The following is a 19,643-nucleotide window of genomic DNA, read 5'->3' as shown; positions in this document are numbered from 1 at the left end:
GATCATGACCTGAGCCGAAGGCAGCGGCCCAACCACTGAGCCACCCAGGCGCCCCTATTTGGCATTTTTTAATAAAAGTTTTTAGTGCCCCTACCACTGTTTAGATATAAATGAATGAAATCTTTAGTTTGTAGAAATGCAGTAAGAAAATGTATGCATGCCAACTGCGTATTTAAGTGAAATAGTGTACACGAATAAAAACAATTCGTGTTTTACAAATAGTTCTAGGATTGTAAGAGTTGTAACTCTATTAGGATAAAGCCAGGTGAGTAACTGAAAAGCCAGTAAGTTTCTGGAGATTGTTTCAAGGACTTTGGGATGAGTGGTCACGACGTCGTGGATTGCAAGGGTGCAGGAACAGAACGCAGTGGGCTTGCAATTTCACTAAATGTGGAATTTTCTGTGTGAAAAACAAGTGAACGATAGACGACAGGGATTTTTACGATCCTCCGTCTACTGCGCAGGCGTAACATGCGCAGTTGTGTTTGTTTAAAAAAAAAGATCCGGCGGTTTTATTTGTGATTGTACTCTCCTCTTCCGTTGAAGAACTGTTCATTGTTACTGGAGTTCCTGGTTTATGGCACTTGTTTTGTTTTAGTGAACTCCATTATGTGTTTGTAGCTTTTATTAGCTCACATAGAACAGCTCCGTTTTCGAAATGCTTTAGCGCCTGAAGAATCCATCCGCGGAGTGACACGAAGTGTAAAGTAACCGGAAAAGCTACAGGGTCAAGATGGTGGTTGTAGAACTGAGAGTCGTGAGCAATCGCATGAATTAAAAGAACGGTAGAAGTTAAAGGAAAATAAAGGCCCTCCAGGGCCCAGGTTTCGACAACAAAGAATTCATATGCCACCGAAGAAAGAGGAAAGCATTTTTCAAATTAACATCTGAGCACGGGATGGATCCAGGGTCCGACGAGTTCCTACCGCCGCCAGAGTGCCCAGTGTTTGAACCTACCTGGGCCGAATTCCGAGATCCGCTGGGCTACATCGCGAAAATCAGGCCCATTGCAGAAAAGTCGGGTATTTGCAAGATCCGTCCACCAACGGTAAGCCTCTGAAACAAAATTTGGAAATCGGCTTGGGAACTAGAGTACTGCAAGGCCTTAACTCGTTAGTTCTTGTTGTTAAATACTGTATGCATGTATAATTTCTTGTTTTGTAAATAACCATGATACGGTAGCATCAGAGAGGTGGCTTCCAACCGTAGGACCTCGTGGGGTTATTTTACAAAGAAAATAAGAAAGAATTTGAAGTTGGTTTTATGCTGTGCTACAACACATGCATTTCTAAAACAATAATATTTACATTGAAAACGTTCAGATGTACTTCCAAGTCTTGAGATATAACTGAAAGCACACACACCCACAAAAATTATATACATTTTCTTATTAACCCCTGGGCTTAACCTCCTGCTGTAAAAACTCAGGTGAGAATGCGGGCGGATGTGAAATCTTCCATTTATTTAATTTGGTTTTCGCGGACAGGTCTCTCTTTTGGATTTGTTTTACTCAAAACTGCTAACTGAAACTGTTACCTTTCTCTGAATTAAGAAGGCAAACTTAACTGCGTCTAGGCTATCACTTTAAATGACGGAAATGAAAATTCAGCGTGTCCTCTTAATGCACACGTTATTACTCATTTGTTAGATGCTTAATCTGACTACATTTCTTTCTTCTATTTGTACATATTTTTCTTACTACTACTAATTATAATTCTCTTCTTAAAACACTGTTGTGAGTGCGAATAAATAGTGATCCAGCTTTCAAAATCACTTCTAGGGGCACCTGGGTGGCTCAGTGGGTTAAAGCCTCTGCCTTCAGCTCGGGTCATGATCCCAAAATCCTGGAATTGAGCCCCGCATCTGGCTCTCTTCTCGGTAGGGAGCCTGCCTCCCCCGCTCTCTGTGCCTGCCTCTCTGCCTACTTGTGACCTCTGTCAGTCAAATAAATAAATAAATTCTTAAAAAAAAAATCACTTCTGATCCATGTTACATTTTTTCTTAACTTTAGTAAGAACCTAACAAGTGAGTCCACATTGAGGTGTGCTTCATTATTTTCAAATTAATCTTTTAGGCCCTTTCTCAAGATTTGTTTTATTTTTTTTCTCCTTGTTTTGTTGGAAGACACGTACCAAGATGTTTTGAAGGTGTTTTTTTGTTGTTGTTGTTGTTGTTTTTCTTTTTCATTTACTTGGTATTAAAGAGGCAACCATTTGAACATTTAGGAGCAAAAAATAGCAACCAGAAGTCTTAAAAGGGAGGAATGTTATACTGAAAACAAATGGTTCTAGTTCTTCCCATCTTTATCCTTTGCTATGCCATAATAAGATCTTCTTTTATTTTCTTCTAGGACTGGCAACCTCCCTTTGCAGTAGAAGTTGACAACTTCAGATTCACACCTCGCATTCAGAGGCTAAATGAACTGGAGGTAAAATGGAAAGTCATCCAGTTATGCTGGAATTTGAGCTCTGATGATACTTTACTAATACTTATATAACTGTAGTTAACCATACATGTTTTTAAAGGCGATAATATTTGATTCTAACCCCAGTTCCATTTTTTCGAGAATATTCATCTCTTATAAAGTCGTCTGCAAAATGACAGCACATGAAGAAGAGTTTTTTTTTTTTTTCAGAATTGAATGACATATTTTTCTGCCGTAGAATTGGCTAAAATTAGGGATAGCAAGAAGACAGATTTTTTTCCTGCCCATGCCAACATATTTTATCATTGTGGAGTTTCCCTGATTTCTTCATAAGAGCAAAGTTCAGGACAGATACATGGTCAACTAAATTTTCCACTTGAGTGATGGTAGTACATAAGTTTTTGAATAAGATGGACTGTATTTGATATGGATCACAGTATTTAGGAAAGACAAATTTTATTTTTTAAAGCAGTCAACAGCCTGCATATTCAGCTTTGTAGTATTAAATATGGAAAGCTAATGAATGATGTGGCATTTTCCTTTGCTATTATGAGTTTTAGCCTGGTGAGAAATTCCAAAACGACTTAGCATAAGAGAAGGTTAATTCAGAAATTATAGAAATTTTTGACATAACATAGAAAAATACTTCATTTTTTTCAGTGTGTATAGACTACAGCATGCTGTAAGGAAGATATTAGATTAAGCCTAAATGGTCTTGCTTAGCCTTTCCTTTACTAAATCTAAGGATGGTGCTTTAGATTTAGGGATGAAAGATTTTGACTTTGAGGCATCACTCTTTGAGCTCTCTTTTTAGATTGAAGAATCAGCTTAGTTGAGCCTTTGTTAGACACTAGTGGTAAGATAGACATTGAAATGTAGATTCTAGCCTAGTAGAGCACTGTAGATATATGAAACAATACTTGTTCATTCAAGTTACATTGGACCACAGTCAGGTTAAGGAGTAAACCAGTCTCATAAGACTCTCTCTTCCCCAGGCTCAGACCAGAGTAAAACTGAACTATTTGGATCAGATTGCAAAATTCTGGGAAATCCAAGGTTCTTCATTAAAAATTCCCAATGTGGAACGGCGGATCTTGGATCTCTACAGCCTTAGTAAGGTGAGAGTACTTCTGCTTTAAAGAGAAAAAAAAAGTAAAACCCCCTGGGTAGGAGACCCTGTGGTTGAATTTTGTGTCTTTAAGTAGGAAAGCACACAACACAGAACTTGCCAATATTTTTTTACAAAATCTTTTCATCTTGGAACAATTGACATAGGTGGGAGTGCACAGTCCTCATTTTTAACCCTCTCTGCTACTGTTTAGGTCTCTTAGTTTGCACACAGTTAATATACACCTTTCTTATCCTTGCAGATTGTGATGGAGGAAGGTGGCTATGAAGCCATTTGCAAAGACCGTCGTTGGGCCCGAGTTGCCCAACGACTCCACTATCCGCCGGGCAAAAATATTGGCTCCCTGCTACGATCTCATTATGAGCGCATCATTTACCCCTATGAAATGTTTCAGTCCGGAGCCAACCTTGTGGTGAGGGCTCTTAGCTGATTTGGTGCCTAATATGATTTTGCTTTCTAGTCTTGTCTTCCTTTTTTTGGATTGAGCTTCTTCCTGAGCAGTCAGGGCTTAGAATCTTTATGTACATTGATAGAAATTTTGGGAACTGGCTCTGGAAAATATTGTTCAGTTTGAGAAGAAGTATGAAGTATATTTTGAAGACGTTTTAGATACGTTAGAGCAGCTATGTTAGAATTGGAGGATTCTTTTTTCTGTCTTCCTCTCTTGAAGGTTATCAAAGTATAAGACAAAAGCATCCTCTGTGATAAAGATAATTATCTTACGGAATTACTAAGCTTTTTAAGAGTAGTGCAAATAAAAGTTAGTTTAAGGATAATATTTTGATACTGGGTTTAACTCAAGGAGTGGAAACTAATTTCGCTGGGTATCTAAAATAACGTTTTTAAGTTTTATTATTTTCAGGGCATTTTGTGAAACTGTGTATACGTGAATATTTGTAAATGGCTATTTTACTTAATCTGTGTAATTCTGTTGGATTTGATATTTATATTGTCCACTTTTCTGACAAAGGTATTGGAACAGCACAAGGAATACAAAGTAAGAATAGGAGCCTAGGTTTAAACCTGATAGTCGGTTGCAAAGACTGTTCTCCACTATGCTTTACTGCTTATACATAAGCAGATATGTAGAAGAATTCTCATTGTATGTGTGCTTTTATCACAGAAAATATAAATGGTAAATTTGTGTAATTAAGAAGGAAGTATAGCTTTCATTGTTAGAGATTTAAGATAAAGGAATCATTTCATTATTTGCTGATTATGAATGTGACTAATTCCTGACCTTAGGTTTTCTCATGTTCCCAGCAGTGTAACACTCACCCATTTGACAATGAGGAAAAAGACAAGGAATACAAACCCCACAGCATTCCCTTTAGACAGTCTGTGCAGCCTTCCAAGTTTAGTAGCTATAGTCGGCGGGCAAAAAGACTACAACCTGATGTGAGTGCCTTTTTTTTCCCCGAAAACTTCAAAGTTTATCTAGGACTTGTTCAGTTCATATCTATAAGACATTCTTTTTTTTTTTTTTCATGTATAGTTGGTTCAAGATGGATTTATTTGAAAATGAATGAGTTATTTTTATGGGTATTGTTTGTAATATTTTTGTTCTGGTAGTTTTGTTTTTACACATTTTAAAAACATACTCTTTTAATATAGCTTTTAAAAAAAGATTTTATTTATTTCTTTGAGAGAACCCACATTAGCAGGGGGAGGGACAGAGATAAAGGGCCTGACATGGGTCTCAGTCTCACGATCTATGAGATCATGTACTTGAACTGAAACCAAGAGCCTAACTGACTGAGCCATGTGGACACCCCTCTTTCTAATATAGTTTTAGGGGTTTTCTTGAATCTTGGGTTGATTCACATAGACTCTGTATTGTTGTCTCTTTTTTTGTTAGTTTTGTTCTGTGTTCTTTTATGAGATGGATAGTCAGCCACAAGGGAAGCTTGGGAAAAAGTTATACTCAGGAGACTTGCCTCACAGGGCCACAGTACAAAGCAAAAGCATGAGTCAGGTTGTAGGAACAGGCTAAGGGGAAAGCTTAGGTTATGACCTTAATGGGGTTTCTCAGGGAAGGGCGAGGCGCAGTAGGAAAATGGTTTAGGATTGGCTGGCTTGAACAGTTTGGGTGGACTCTAATCTGTTGGAACACTCCTGTTTCCTTCCTGCCTGGTACCTGGCCCTGAGATGATTAAGGCAGAGGAATATTACGTCCTCTTGTGCCGAAGCCTAACTGAAGGTATGGCCCCCGATTGGTTGATTTGAGTATGAAATGCAAACTCTTTGCTGGGTTCTTTGGTATTTCAAAGAATTGGCTAACCTCAGAGGAGAAGTCTTTCCCCATCCAGGCAGGGGTTTTCATGTGTCAAACGATGTAGTATCAGAAAATTAAAAACACAGACAAGAGAGACTTAGTTTTATTTCTTGCTAAACCTGATTTGTGAGGACCCCTGTGTATCTCAGTCAGTTACCAAAGGACCTGAGCCTTTGGCTCAGGTGATGATCTTCCGGAACTGGGATTGAGTCCTGCATCGGGCTTCCTCCTCCCTGGGGTGTCTGTTTTTTCCCTCTGCTGATCCCCTTCTTGCGCCTACTTTCTCAAATAAATAAAATCTTTAAAAAACAACAACAACAACAATGACCAAAAAAACCCTGTTTCATGTGTCCACATATGTTCTCATTAAATTTTGGATGTTTGTGCTTCTAAAATACATTTCATTAGGATAATGCAGTTTGGGGGAGAAAGATGGGGTGGCTGGGTGATGGAACTGGGGAGGCTATGTACTGTGGTGAGTGCTGTGAATTCTTTAAGCCTGACGATTCACAGACCTGTGCCCCTGAAGCAAGTAATACGTTTTATGTTAACTAAAAAAGGGTAATGCTATTTGTTCTTACATACTTTCTGAGTAAAACTTATACTAAAATTTTAAATATTTTAATATTTGGATGTAGAAGGAAGAAAGATGGTGATTTAGCTCAGATTAGTGCAGTTTGGATACATTCTGCATGAGTGATTTAGTTCTTCAAACAAGGTAGCATCACATAATTATCTAACTAAGAAAAGTGAGCTAATAATTTGGGAATCAGAAAAATTTCTTTAAAAGTAGTAATTATCAGCTAAGGACACAAAATATTTTCAAAATCAAGGAATCTTTAGATACTTTTTCTTAAGAATGAAATTGTCCAGTTTATGGGAAAGGTCTTAAAAATTCTTAAAACTGTGTAGTTACCAAAACAAATTGTACTTGCAGAACATTAAGAGGAAAAAAATTATAAATAAGTTCTGCCTGAGGCACAAAAGAAGTAAATGCAGTGACAAATTGGGAATGATACCTTTTTTCCCCAATTTGGAGCTAGGTATATGTAATACAAGAACGCATAGTAAGATTTTTGAAAGGATAAGAATAATACCTGTTATGTCATTAAAAAAAATTTATTATGTTGTTAGTCACCATATAGTTAGTCATATAGTATGTCATAGTTTTTGATGCAGTGTTCCATGATTCATTGTATAACACCCAGTGCTCCATGCAGTATGTGCCCTCCTTAATACCCATCACTGGGCTTACCGATCCCCCCAGTCCCTCCCCTTTGAAACTCTCAGTTTCCAGATAGCCGTAGTATCTCATGGTTCATCTGTTCCTCTCATTTCCCTCCCCCTTCATTTTTCCCTTCCTTCTCATGTCCTCCGTGCTATTCCTTATGTTCCAGAAGTAAGTGAAACCATCAGATAATTGACTTATTTCACTTAGCAGATTCTCTTCCAGTCCCATCCATGTTGATGGCAGAAGTTGGGTATTCATCCTTTCTGATGGCTGAGTAATATTCCATTGTATATGTGGACCACATCTTTATCCATTCATCTGTTAAAGGGCATCTTGGCTCTTACCAGAGTTTGGCTGTTGTGGACATTGCTGCTGTAAACATTCGGGTACCCTGTGCCCTTCTTTTATCTACATTTGTATCTTTGGGGTAAGTACCCAGTCTTGCAATTGCAGGGTGATAGAGTAACTCTGTTTTTAATTTTTTGAGGAACCTCCACACTGTTTTCCAACTTGCAGTCCCAACAGTGTAAGAGAGTTCCCCCTCCTCCACATTCTCTCCAACACTTGTTTTGTCTTTTTAATTTTTGCAATTCTAAGTGGTAAAAGGTAGTATCGCTGTGGATTTGATTTGGATCTCCCTGATGGCTAATGATGATGAACATTTTTTCATGTGTCTTTTGGCCATTTGTATGTCTTCTTTGGAGAAGTGTCTGTTCATGTCTTATGCCCATTTTTTAACATGATTATCTGCTTTTTTGGGTGTTGAGTTTGAGGAGTTGTTTATAGATCTTGGATATCAGACCTTTGTCTATATGTCATTTGCAAATATCTTCTCCCATTCCATGGATTGCCTCTGTGTTTCGTTGACCATTTCCTTTGCTGTGCAGAAGCTTTTTGTCTTGATGAAGTCCCAAAAGCTCATTTTTGCTTTTGTTTCCCTGGCCTTTGGAGACACGTCTCGAAAGAAGTTGCTGTGGCTGGTGTCGAAGAGAATACTGCCTGTGTTCTCTTATAGGATTTTGATGCATTCCTGCCTCACGTTGAGTTCTTTCATTCATTTTGAGTTTATCTTTGTGTATGTTGTAAGTGGATGGTTGACTTTCATTCTTCTGTACATAGCTGTCCAGTTTTCCCAGCACTGTTTATTGAAGAGACTGTCTTTTTTCCAAAGGATCTTTTTTTCCTGGTGTGTGGGAGATTAGTTGACCATAGAGTTGAGGATCCATATCTGGGCTCTCTACTCTGTTCCACTGGTCTATGTGTCTGTTTCTATACCAGTACCATGCTGTCTTGGTGATTGCAGCTTTGTAATAAAGCTTGAAGCCAGGCAGTGTGATGCCCCAGCTTTGTTTACTTTTCAACATTTCATTGGCAGTTTGGGGTCTTTTCTGGTTCGCTACAAGTTTTAGGATTGTTTTTTGAAAAATGCCCTGTTGTTCTGATGCGGATGGCGTTGAAAGTACGGATAGCTCTGGGGAGGATAGACGTTTTGACAGTGTTTATTTTTCTGATCTGTGAGCATGGAATGTGTTTCCATGTTTTTGTCTTCTTCAGTTTCTTTCTTAAGTATTCTTTCGTTCCCAGAGTATATATCCTTCACCTCTTCGGTTAGGTTTATTCCAAGGTATCTTATGGTTCTTGGTGCTGTTGTAAATGGAATCGCTTCTCTGGTTTCTCTTTCTACAGTCACATTGTTAGGGTATAAGAAAGCAGCGGATTTCTGTGCATTGATTTTGTGTTCTGCCGTGTTGCTGAATTGCTGTATGAGTTCTAGTACTCTGGGGGTGGAGAATTTTGATTTTCCACCTAAGAGTATTATGTAATCTGAGAAGAGAGAGATTGACGACTTCTTTGCCAGTTTGAATACCTTTTATTTCCTTTTGCTGTCCAGTTGCTGTTGCTAGGACTTCTAGTACTGTGTTGAACATCTCTGTCGTGTTCCTGATCTTAAGGGAAAGGCTCTCAGCTTTTCCCCGTTGAGAATGATATCCACCGTGGGTTTTTCATAGATGGATTTTATGAAGTTGAGGAATGTTCCCTCTATCCCTGTACTCTGAAGAGTTTTAATCAGGAAAGGATGCTGTATTTTGTCAGATGCTTTTTCTGCTTCGATTGAGAGGACCATGTGGCTCTTCTGTCTTCTCGTATTGATTTGTTCGTCACGTTGATTGATTTGCGAATGTTGAACCACGCTTGCATCCCAGGGATAAATCCCACCTGATCATGGTAAATAATCTTTTTTTTTTTTTTATAAGATTTTATTTATTTATTTGACAGAGAGAGATCACAAGTAGATGGAGAGGCAGGTAGAGAAAGAGAGAGAGTGAAGCAGGCTCCCTGCTGAGCAGAGAGCCCGATGCGGGACTCGATCCCAGGACCCTGAGATCATGACCTGAGCCGAAGGCAGCGGCTTAACCCTCTGAGCCACCCAGGCGCCCCGGTAAATAATCTTTTTAACGTACTGTTTGATCCTATTAGCTAGGGTCTTGTTGAGAATCTTGGCTTCTGTATTCATCAGGGATATTGGTCTGAAATTCTCCTTTTTGATGGGTCTTTGCCTGGTTTGGGGATCAAGGTAGTGGTGGCTTCATAGAAAGAGTCTGGAAGTTTTCCTTCTGTTTCTGTTTTTTGGAACAGCTTCAGTAGAGTAGGTATGATTTCTTCTTTGAATGTTTGGTAGAATTTCCGTGGGAAGCCATCTGGTCCTAAACTCTTGTTTTTTGGGAAGTTTTTATTTTTTTTATTATTTTTTTAAAGATTTTATTTATTTATCAGAGAGAGAGATGGGGAGAGAGCGAGCACAGGCAGACAGAATGGCAGGCAGAGGCAGAGGGAGAAGCAGGCTGCCTGCTGAGCAAGGAGCCCGATGTGGGACTCCATCCCAGGATGCTGGGATCATGACCAGAGCCGAAGGGAAGGCAGAGGCTTTAACCGACTGAGCCTCCCAGGTGCTCCTGGATTTTAAGTTCTTTATGCCAGGCCCCCTCCTGATACTTCTTTTCTGTCACTAATTGATCTTCTGCTTCATTTAGCTTGGCTGTTAGAGTATCTAGATTAGACTGGATCTCATTGATAGCATTTTTAAGTTCTGCCAGATCAGCTCTCACTTCTAACCCTTTGAGTCTCTATTTTGCCATTAGTGGTTTTTTCCATCCTGGCTATTGTCTGCACACCTGTTACCCTGAAGTCTGTTTCTGACATCTTGCTTTTATCCATATCCATTAGTTCTGTGACAGAGGGCACAGACTCGTTAGTTTTTCCTATGTTGGTGGTTCCACCTCTTAGTTATTCTGTTGAGGGGTGATTGAGGGAATGTGTAGGGTCCAAATTATTGACCACAACTGAAGCAAGATGCATGCACCTGTTTTATAGGGACCTTAGGTTTTTCCAGCCTGTCATCTGAGGAGAGGGGTCTGCCATGCTGTTACTCATGCAACCCTGTTTGGGCAGAGTTGCCCTGCCGCCTATGGGGAGGTGGAATGGGTTCAGTGAAAACTGGTTTTGAAGGGCTTTTGCGGCTTTCTCTGGTGGCTTTCCACGTCCCCCCTCAGAGTAAGTAAGAGCAGAAGTGACCTTATTGAAACCTCTGTGTCAGAACAGAGAGATCGCAGCCTGCCCCTCGGTTGGCTCTCCAGGCCATACTGTCCCCACTTCTGTCTGCTAAAAACCACAGCCACCTGGGGTTGTGTGCTCTACAACCCAGGCAGCACTCCCAGCCCTCGCTTCCAGGTCCAGGCACATCTCTGCTTCTTTTTTTTTTTTTTTTAAAGATTTTATTTATTTATTTGACAGAGAGAAATCACAAGTAGATGGAGAGGCAGGCAGAGAGAGAGAGAGAGGGAAGCAGGCTCCCTGCCGAGCAGAGAGCCCGATGCGGGACTCGATCCCAGGACCCTGAGATCATGACCTGAGCCGAAAGCAGCGTCTTAACCCACTGAGCCACCCAGGCGCCCCACACATCTCTGCTTCTAAAACCACAAGCCACCCCTGGTTCACACGTCTGTTCCACAGCTCCAGCTTTCAGTCTGGGGCTCTGCTCTATAGTCCTTTTCACATAGCTTTTTTTTTTTTTTTTTTTTAAGATTTTATTTATTTATTTGACACAGAGAGATCACAAGTAGGCAGAGAGACAGGCAGAGAGAGAGGAGGAAGCAGGCTCCCTGCTGAGCAGAGAGCCCGATGTGGGACTCGATCCCAGGACCCCGAGATCATTACCTGAGCCGGAGGCAGAGGCTTTAGCCCACTGAGCCACCCAGGCGCCCTCACATAGCTTTTATTGTGAGTCTGTGCCCAGGCCCCAGGTTGGGACATTTTTGTGCTCTCGTGTTATTTCTCCTTCCCAGTGCCAGCGCTTCTGTTCTATCTTTCGGTATCTACCCACAGAGTCATAGCTCCCTGGTTCATACCTCGAAACTGGCTGCTGGAGATGCTCTGTTGGAGACTAGTTGAAATAGAGTCCCCTACTCCTCTGCCATCTTGCCTTCCTCCACTCATATTTAATATTTATTTTATATTTAAAAGCATTAGTTAGGGGCGCCTGGGTGGCTCAGTGGGTTAAGCCGCTGCCTTCAGCTCAGTTCATGATCTCAGGGTCCTGGGATCGAGTCCCGCATCGGGCTCTCTGCTCGGCAGGGAGCCTGCTTCCCTCTCTCTCTCTCTCTGCCTGCCTCTCCATCTACTTGTCATCTCTCTCTGTCAAATAAATAAATAAAATCTTAAAAAAAAAATAAAAGCATTAGTTAGCTCTTTTAAAAGGTACTTTGAATTATATTTCAAGATACAGTGTTACGTATAATGTGTGTAGTATAATGAATATATAATGTAAAATTGTAAAGTAATAAATGTGGCACTTAAGAGTCCTATGCCTACTATGCTGATAGAATCATCTTTCACAACCTGTTTTCAAGTCTTCTATTAAACCGTACAGAATGGTAACTCAGAAGAGTTTAATCTCACTTATAAATTGATGTCATAAAATAGTGATGTATTTGTTTTTATTTTTTATCTATTTATTTATTTATTTATTTTTAAAGATTCCACCTATTTATTTGACAGAAATCACAAGTAGGCAGAGAGGCAGGCAGAGAGAGAGAGAGGAGGAAGCACGCTCCCTGCTGAGCAGAGAGCCCGATGCGGGACTCGATCCCAGGACCCCGAGATCATGACCCGAGCCGAAGGCAGCGGCTCAACGCACTGAGCCACCCAGGCGCCCGATGTATTTGTTTTTATATAACTGATTGGTAAAATCAAAATGTGTGAAGAATGAGGAATCAGGCATCTTTGTGCACTGCTGGTAGTATAAGATTGAACTAAAGTTAAAATTTTAAGTTATTAAAATTTCAAAGGTGCATGTCTTCTATTAATAAATCTTAGACAGGGGCGCCTGGGTGGCTCAGTGGATTGAGCCGCTGCCTTCGGCTCGGGTCATGATCTCGGTGTCCTGGGATCGAGCCCCGCATCGGGCTCTTTGCTCGGCGGGAGCCTGCTTCTCTCTCTCTCTGCCTGACTCTCCGCCTACTTGTGATTTCTCTCTCTGTCAAATAAATAAATAAAATCTTTAAAAAAAAAAAAAAAAAAAAAAATAAATCTTAGACAATAGTGTACAACAAATATATGGGTATTTGTAATTTATGTCTAGGTCTTTTTTTTTTTTTTTTAAAGATTTTATTTATTTATTTGACAGAGATTACAAGTAGGCAGAGAGGCAGGCAGAGAGAGAGAGGAGGAAGCAGGCTCGCTGCTGAGCAGAGAGCCCGATGCGGGACTCGATCCCAGGACCCTGAGATCATGACCCGAGCCAAGGCAGCAGCTTAACCCACTGAGCCACCCAGGCGCCCTATGTCTAGGTCTTAATGTAGAAAAGTGACTGGATGACAACCTGGAGAGTTCAGTGCCACTAAAAAGTTTTAAAGTTACAATTCTTCTAGAAACAAGAGTCAAAGCACATCATGCAGAGCCACAGGAGAAAGCATTAATCTTAGTAAGGATCAGGAAGCAAGAGGAGAACATAGGCTGTAGCCTTTATCTGAGTTTCCTTGAGGCAGCTGAGACAGGGTGGGATAAACATTCTAGGATTGAATAGTTTAAATTATTCCGCTAGGCTCTGGAGCATAGGGACTATCTGAAATTGTTTTGGACCTGGCCAATTTAATTTTGGGAGTGTGAAGGTTGGAAAAGGAGATGGTTGGAAGTTGAGATATGATACTGCTTGGTGTGTATATGAAAGGTGGACTGAACTACAAATTCACTGCCTTTAAGAATTAGCAAACCCCTGGGGCGCCTGGGTGGCTCAGTGGGTTAAAGCCTCTGCCTTCGGCTCAGGTCATGATCCCAGGGTCCTGGGATCGAGCCCTGCATCGGGCTGTCCGCTCTGTGGATAGCCTGCTTCCTCCTCTCTCTCTTTCTACCTGCCTCTCTGCCTACTTGTGATCTCTGTCTGTCAAATAAATAAATAAATAAAATCTTTAAAAAAAAGAATTAGCAAACCCTTACAGGTGCAAGTTTCTTAGGCTAGCAAGATCTACAAGATGTCAGAATATAAAATAACAGAAAATTGGAATGTGGTTAATACAGTTAATTACATCATTGTTTATAATACCAAATAATAGAAATAGTACTAATGATATATAATAAGAAAAGTGTAAGTTACCTGTGGAATATTATTATTATACAATGATGAACTGTGGGACAGACTTATGGTTTGATGGATCCAGAAATTTTATCCTTGAATGAACCTCTTTTTTTTGTTTTTCTTTTTTACTGTATTAACATACAGTGTATTATTTGTTTCAGTGGTACAGGTCTGTTGAATCATGTTAACAGTACTCAGCATAGCACATACCCTCCCCAGTATCAGTCCTATCCCTCCCTCCCCCACTCCCCAGTTTGTTTCCTGATACTAAGAGTCTTTAAGGTTTGTCTTCTTACTTGGTCGCATCTTGTTTCATTGTTTCCCCCTTCCTTCCTACCATGACTCCCTGTGTTGGCTCTCAGATTCCTCATGTTAGAGAAATCATATAATAATTGTCTGTGATTGACTTATTTCACTCAGCATAATACCCTCTAGTTTATCCACGTTGTTGCAAATGGCAAGATGCCATTTCTTTTGATGGCTGCATAGCCATTTGTGTGTGTGTGTATCTAGGTTCTTTTCATAGTCTAGCTATTTTAGACATTGCTGCTGTAAACATTCAGGTGCACATGGCCCTTCATTTCTTTTTTTTTTTTTTTTTTAAGATTTTATTTATTTATTTGACAGACAGAGATCACAAGTAGGCAGAGAGGCAGGCAGAGAGAGAGGAGGAAGCAGGCTCCCTGCCGAGCAGAGAGCCCGATGCGGGATGATCCCAGGATCCTGAGATCATGACCTGAGCCGAAGGCAGCGGCTTAATCCACTGAGCCACCCAGGCGCCCCGGCCCTTCATTTCATTTACCCCAAAGATAATACTTTTGTATCTTTGGGGTAAGTACCCAGTAGTGTGATTGCTGGATTACAGCTTATTTTCAACTTTTCGAGGAACCTTCATGCTGTTTTCCAGAGTGGCTTCACCAGGTTGCATTCCCACCAGCAGTGTGAGAAGGTTCGTCTTTCTTTGAATTCTTGCCAACATCTGTTGTTTTCTGACTTGTTAATTTTAGCTGTTCTTACTGGTATGAGTTGGTATCTCACTGTGGTTTTGATTGAACAAACCTCTGTTTTGAGCTCCAGACTCCTGTGTTTCTCTTGGATTTGTGTCTGATCATTGGGAGATTATTTTTACTACCCCCATTCTATCCCAGTTGATCCTGTGTTTATCATGGTATCATGGTTTATCATGGTTGTACATTATATGTCATTTTCTACATAAGTTACTTTGGGCCTAGATCAGAATCAGAAAATATGTTATTATGTGCATTTGTATATAAGTATAGAATAAAATCTACAAAAACCTCAAATTTTAAATAAAACGGAGAACTACAGTAGGGCTTTAAAAGTAGAATGAAAGTAGACTCCAACACAGATAAAAGATACCTCATGATGTGCAGTAAAAAGATATACTGAAAATGGTATTCAGTGGGGTGCCTGGGTGGCTCAGTGGGGTAAGCCGCTGCCTTCGGCTCAGGTCATGATCTCAGGGTCCTGGGATCGAGTCCCGCATTGGGCTCTCTGCTCAGCGGGGAGCCTGCTTCCTCCTCTCTCTGCCTTCCTCTCTGCCTACTTGTGATCTCTCTCTGTCATTTTATAAATAAATAAAATCTTTAAAAAAAATGGTATTCAGTATGTGTATTTATGACACATAATGGGTTTACAGTTTTCTAGGATCCTCGATTATATTGGGAGAAGAAAGTTATTTCTATTGCTCTGAGTTCAAACTGGAATCCTCCTAACTTCCCATTTGTATCTTACTGAGCTGTAGAAAAACTCCTTTGTATTTAGTGAATTCTGTAGTATTATTTATATATTTTATGCTACTTAAGCTGATCTAGCCTTACGAACACAGAACTATTTTACTATTTTGTTCATAGCAGGAAAACATTTGAGAAAGGTAGTTACCACTGAAATTTCTCATTAACTCCTGTCTGGCCACATCTTACCTACAGGTAAGAGTACATCATGAATAAATAGTTAAAAATTAGGGGCACCTGGATGGCTAAGTCAGTTATCTGCCTTTGACTTGGGTCATAATCTGAGGTCCTGGGATCGAGCTCCACATCAGGGTCCTTGCACAACGGGAGCCTATCTCTCCCTTTCCCATTCACCCTGCTTGTGTTGACTCTCTCGCTTTCTCCTTAAATAAATAAATTAATTAAATCTTAAAATAGTTAAAGATAAGTGTAAACTGTTGATTGACTTAACTCTCTGTGACTTCTTTTGGGATACTTCCCAAGATAATTTGCAAATAATGGAAGTTTAGATCTTGCCTGAAATATGTATTTGTATGTGTGTATATATACATATATGTAACTTGTTTCCTTCTTTGAACCTTGTTTTTATAGCCAGAACCTACAGAGGAAGATATTGAGAAGAATCCAGAGCTGAAGAAACTGCAGATCTATGGGGCTGGTCCCAAGATGATGGGCTTGGGGCTAATGGCCAGGGATAAGACTTTACGGAAGAAAGGTGAAGCATAATAAAGCCAAGAGACAATGTGACAATGTGTGGGTTAAAGTACAGAAGTGGGAGAGTTGGTTTGTTGACTTTGATGGGAGAATAGATTTGTTTTCAGATTTGTTTCTGATTGCCCTAGATAAAGAAGGTGTCATATGCCCTCGCACGGTTCTGATGAAGGAGGAACGAAGAGAGGATGGGAAAAGGATGTCACCATTGCCAAGAGAGGACCTGAATCACAGTGGAGAGCCCTGTACCAAGATGACCATGCAATTAAGGAGGAATCACAGTAGTGCCCAGTTTGTAAGGACTTAACCTATGATTTATTATTTTTTTTAAAAGATTTTATTTATTTATTTGACAGACCAAGATCACAACTAGGCAGAGAGGCAGGCAGAAAGAGAGGAGGAAGCAGGCTTCCTGCTGAGCAGAGAACCCGATTCAGGGCTCCATCCCAGGACCCTGAGGATCATGACCTGAGCCCAAGGCAGAGGCTTTAACCCACTGACGCCTAGTCACCCAGGTTCCCCACCTATGATTTTCTAACACTTTTTCTCTCCCAAGTGAAACTATGTAAGTATGTATGTATATATGTATTTTTTATTATGCTTAGTTAGCCATTATATAGGTGTGACATGCAGTACTCATCACAACACGTGCCCCCCCCCCTTTTTTTTTTTTTTGTTAAAGATTTTATTTATTTGACAGAGAGAAATCACAAGTAGGCAGAGAGGCAGGCAGAGAGAGAGAGGAGGAAGCAGGTTCCCTGCAGAGCACAGAGCCCAGTGCGGGGCTCGATCCCAGGACCCTGGGATCATGACCAGAGCCGAAGGCAGAGGCATTAACCCACTGACGCCACCCAGGTGCCCCAACACATGCCCTTCTTAATACCATCGCCCTGTTATCCCCTTCTCCCACTTTCCTCCCTTCTGAAACTGCCAGATTGTTTGTCGGAGTCTGTGAGAAATAGAGAATGGTTCATCTTCCTCTCTGATTTCTCCCCCTTTGGATTTCCCTCCCTTCCCTTGTGGTCCTTCGTATTATTGCTTATGTCCCATATATGAGTGAAAACAAATGATAATTGTCTTTCTCTGCTTGACTTATTTCGCTTAGCATAATACCCGCTGGTTACATCTATGTTGATGCAAATGATAGCTATTCATACTTTTTGATGGCTGAGTAACATTCCATTGTATATATTGGACCATATCATCTATATCTTTTCATGTTTTGAAGAGTATCTCGGTTCTTTCTACAGTTTGGCAACTGTGGCCATTGCAGCTATAAACTTTGGGGTAGCCTGTGCCCTTTCCTTTCACTACCTCTGTATCTTTGGGATAAATACCCAGTAGTGCAATTGCCGAGTCAGAGGATAGCTCTATTCTTAACATCTTGAATAACCTCCATACTGTTTCCCACGGTAGCTACACCAACTTAAACTATAGTCTCACCAACGTGTAAGAGAGTTCCCCTTTCTTCACATCCTCTCCAACACTTGTTTATTCCTTTCTTGTTAATTTTTGCCATTGTAACTGGTTGTGGTGATATCCCATTGTCATTTTGATTTGTCTTTCCCTGATGGCTAGTGATGTTGAGCATTTTTTCATGTATCTGTTACCCATTTGTATGTCTTTTTTGGAGAAGTGTTGTTTCTTGTCTTATGCCCATTTTTTGACTGGGTTATTAGTTTTTTGGCTATTGAGTTTGAGAAGTTCTTTAAAAGAGTTTACTTATTTCCTTGAGAGAGAGAAACCGCATAGAGGGAGAGGGTTAGAGGGATGAGCAGACTCCCTGATGAGCAGGGAGCCTGATGTGGCACTCAGTCCCGGGCTCCAGGTTCATAACCTGAGCCAAAGGCAGTTGCTTAACCAGCTGAGCCGCCCAGGTGCCCTCACCTTTCTTTCTTTAAGATTTTACTTGAGAAGTTGTTTATAGATCTTGGATATCAGACCTTTGTCTATATGTCATTTGCAAATATCTTCTCCCATTCCATGGATTGCCTCTGTGTTTCGTTGACCATTTCCTTTGCTGTGCAGAAGCTTTTTGTCTTGATGAAGTCCCAAAAGCTCATTTTTGCTTTTGTTTCCCTGGCCTTTGGAGACACGTCTCGAAAGAAGTTGCTGTGGCTGGTGTCGAAGAGAATACTGCCTGTGTTCTCTTATAGGATTTTGATGCATTCCTGCCTCACGTTGAGTTCTTTCATTCATTTTGAGTTTATCTTTGTGTATGTTGTAAGTGGATGGTTGACTTTCATTCTTCTGTACATAGCTGTCCAGTTTTCCCAGCACTGTTTATTGAAGAGACTGTCTTTTTTCCAAAGGATCTTTTTTTCCTGGTGTGTGGGAGATTAGTTGACCATAGAGTTGAGGATCCATATCTGGGCTCTCTACTCTGTTCCACTGGTCTATGTGTCTGTTTCTATACCAGTACCATGCTGTCTTGGTGATTGCAGCTTTGTAATAAAGCTTGAAGCCAGGCAGTGTGATGCCCCAGCTTTGTTTACTTTTCAACATTTCATTGGCAGTTTGGGGTCTTTTCTGGTTCGCTACAAGTTTTAGGATTGTTTTTTGAAAAATGCCCTGTTGTTCTGATGCGGATGGCGTTGAAAGTACGGATAGCTCTGGGGAGGATAGACGTTTTGACAGTGTTTATTTTTCTGATCTGTGAGCATGGAATGTGTTTCCATGTTTTTGTCTTCTTCAGTTTCTTTCTTAAGTATTCTTTCGTTCCCAGAGTATATATCCTTCACCTCTTCGGTTAGGTTTATTCCAAGGTATCTTATGGTTCTTGGTGCTGTTGTAAATGGAATCGCTTCTCTGGTTTCTCTTTCTACAGTCACATTGTTAGGGTATAAGAAAGCAGCGGATTTCTGTGCATTGATTTTGTGTTCTGCCGTGTTGCTGAATTGCTGTATGAGTTCTAGTACTCTGGGGGTGGAGAATTTTGATTTTCCACCTAAGAGTATTATGTAATCTGAGAAGAGAGAGATTGACGACTTCTTTGCCAGTTTGAATACCTTTTATTTCCTTTTGCTGTCCAGTTGCTGTTGCTAGGACTTCTAGTACTGTGTTGAACATCTCTGTCGTGTTCCTGATCTTAAGGGAAAGGCTCTCAGCTTTTCCCCGTTGAGAATGATATCCACCGTGGGTTTTTCATAGATGGATTTTATGAAGTTGAGGAATGTTCCCTCTATCCCTGTACTCTGAAGAGTTTTAATCAGGAAAGGATGCTGTATTTTGTCAGATGCTTTTTCTGCTTCGATTGAGAGGACCATGTGGCTCTTCTGTCTTCTCGTATTGATTTGTTCGTCACGTTGATTGATTTGCGAATGTTGAACCACGCTTGCATCCCAGGGATAAATCCCACCTGATCATGGTAAATAATCTTTTTTTTTTTTTTATAAGATTTTATTTATTTATTTGACAGAGAGAGATCACAAGTAGATGGAGAGGCAGGTAGAGAAAGAGAGAGAGTGAAGCAGGCTCCCTGCTGAGC

At 40.5% G+C, this 19,643-nt stretch overlaps 1 protein-coding gene across 12 annotated transcripts in view; it reads left to right on the top strand.

The window, feature by feature from the left end:
• The first annotated feature begins 473 nt into the window (after positions 1 to 473).
• Positions 474 to 19,643, top strand: part of LOC309856857 (lysine-specific demethylase 5D) — a 58,673-nt gene continuing 39,503 nt past the window's right edge. For 2 of the 12 annotated variants that reach the window (XM_082718537.1, XM_082718536.1), the window contains exons 1-7: positions 476 to 1,048; positions 2,351 to 2,428; positions 3,421 to 3,543; positions 3,796 to 3,966; positions 4,818 to 4,952; positions 16,037 to 16,160; positions 16,288 to 16,451. In XM_082718537.1, coding sequence (XP_082574663.1) covers positions 899 to 1,048; positions 2,351 to 2,428; positions 3,421 to 3,543; positions 3,796 to 3,966; positions 4,818 to 4,952; positions 16,037 to 16,160; positions 16,288 to 16,451 — 945 coding nt within the window. In that variant the 5' untranslated portion in view covers positions 476 to 898. Of the gene's footprint in view, positions 1,049 to 2,350; positions 2,429 to 3,420; positions 3,544 to 3,795; positions 3,967 to 4,799; positions 5,755 to 14,301; positions 14,641 to 16,036; positions 16,161 to 16,287; positions 16,452 to 19,643 lie in introns of those variants that run through there. The other 10 variants (XM_082718535.1, XM_082718531.1, XM_082718534.1 and 7 more) reach the window with 8 other exon arrangements.

The sequence above is a fragment of the Mustela nivalis genome (assembly GCF_964662115.1).
Source record: "Mustela nivalis genome assembly, chromosome: Y".
NCBI lineage: Eukaryota > Metazoa > Chordata > Mammalia > Carnivora > Mustelidae > Mustela > Mustela nivalis.
The sequence above is the reverse complement of the archived record's forward strand: the minus strand, read 5'-3'. Positions and strand labels throughout refer to the sequence as shown.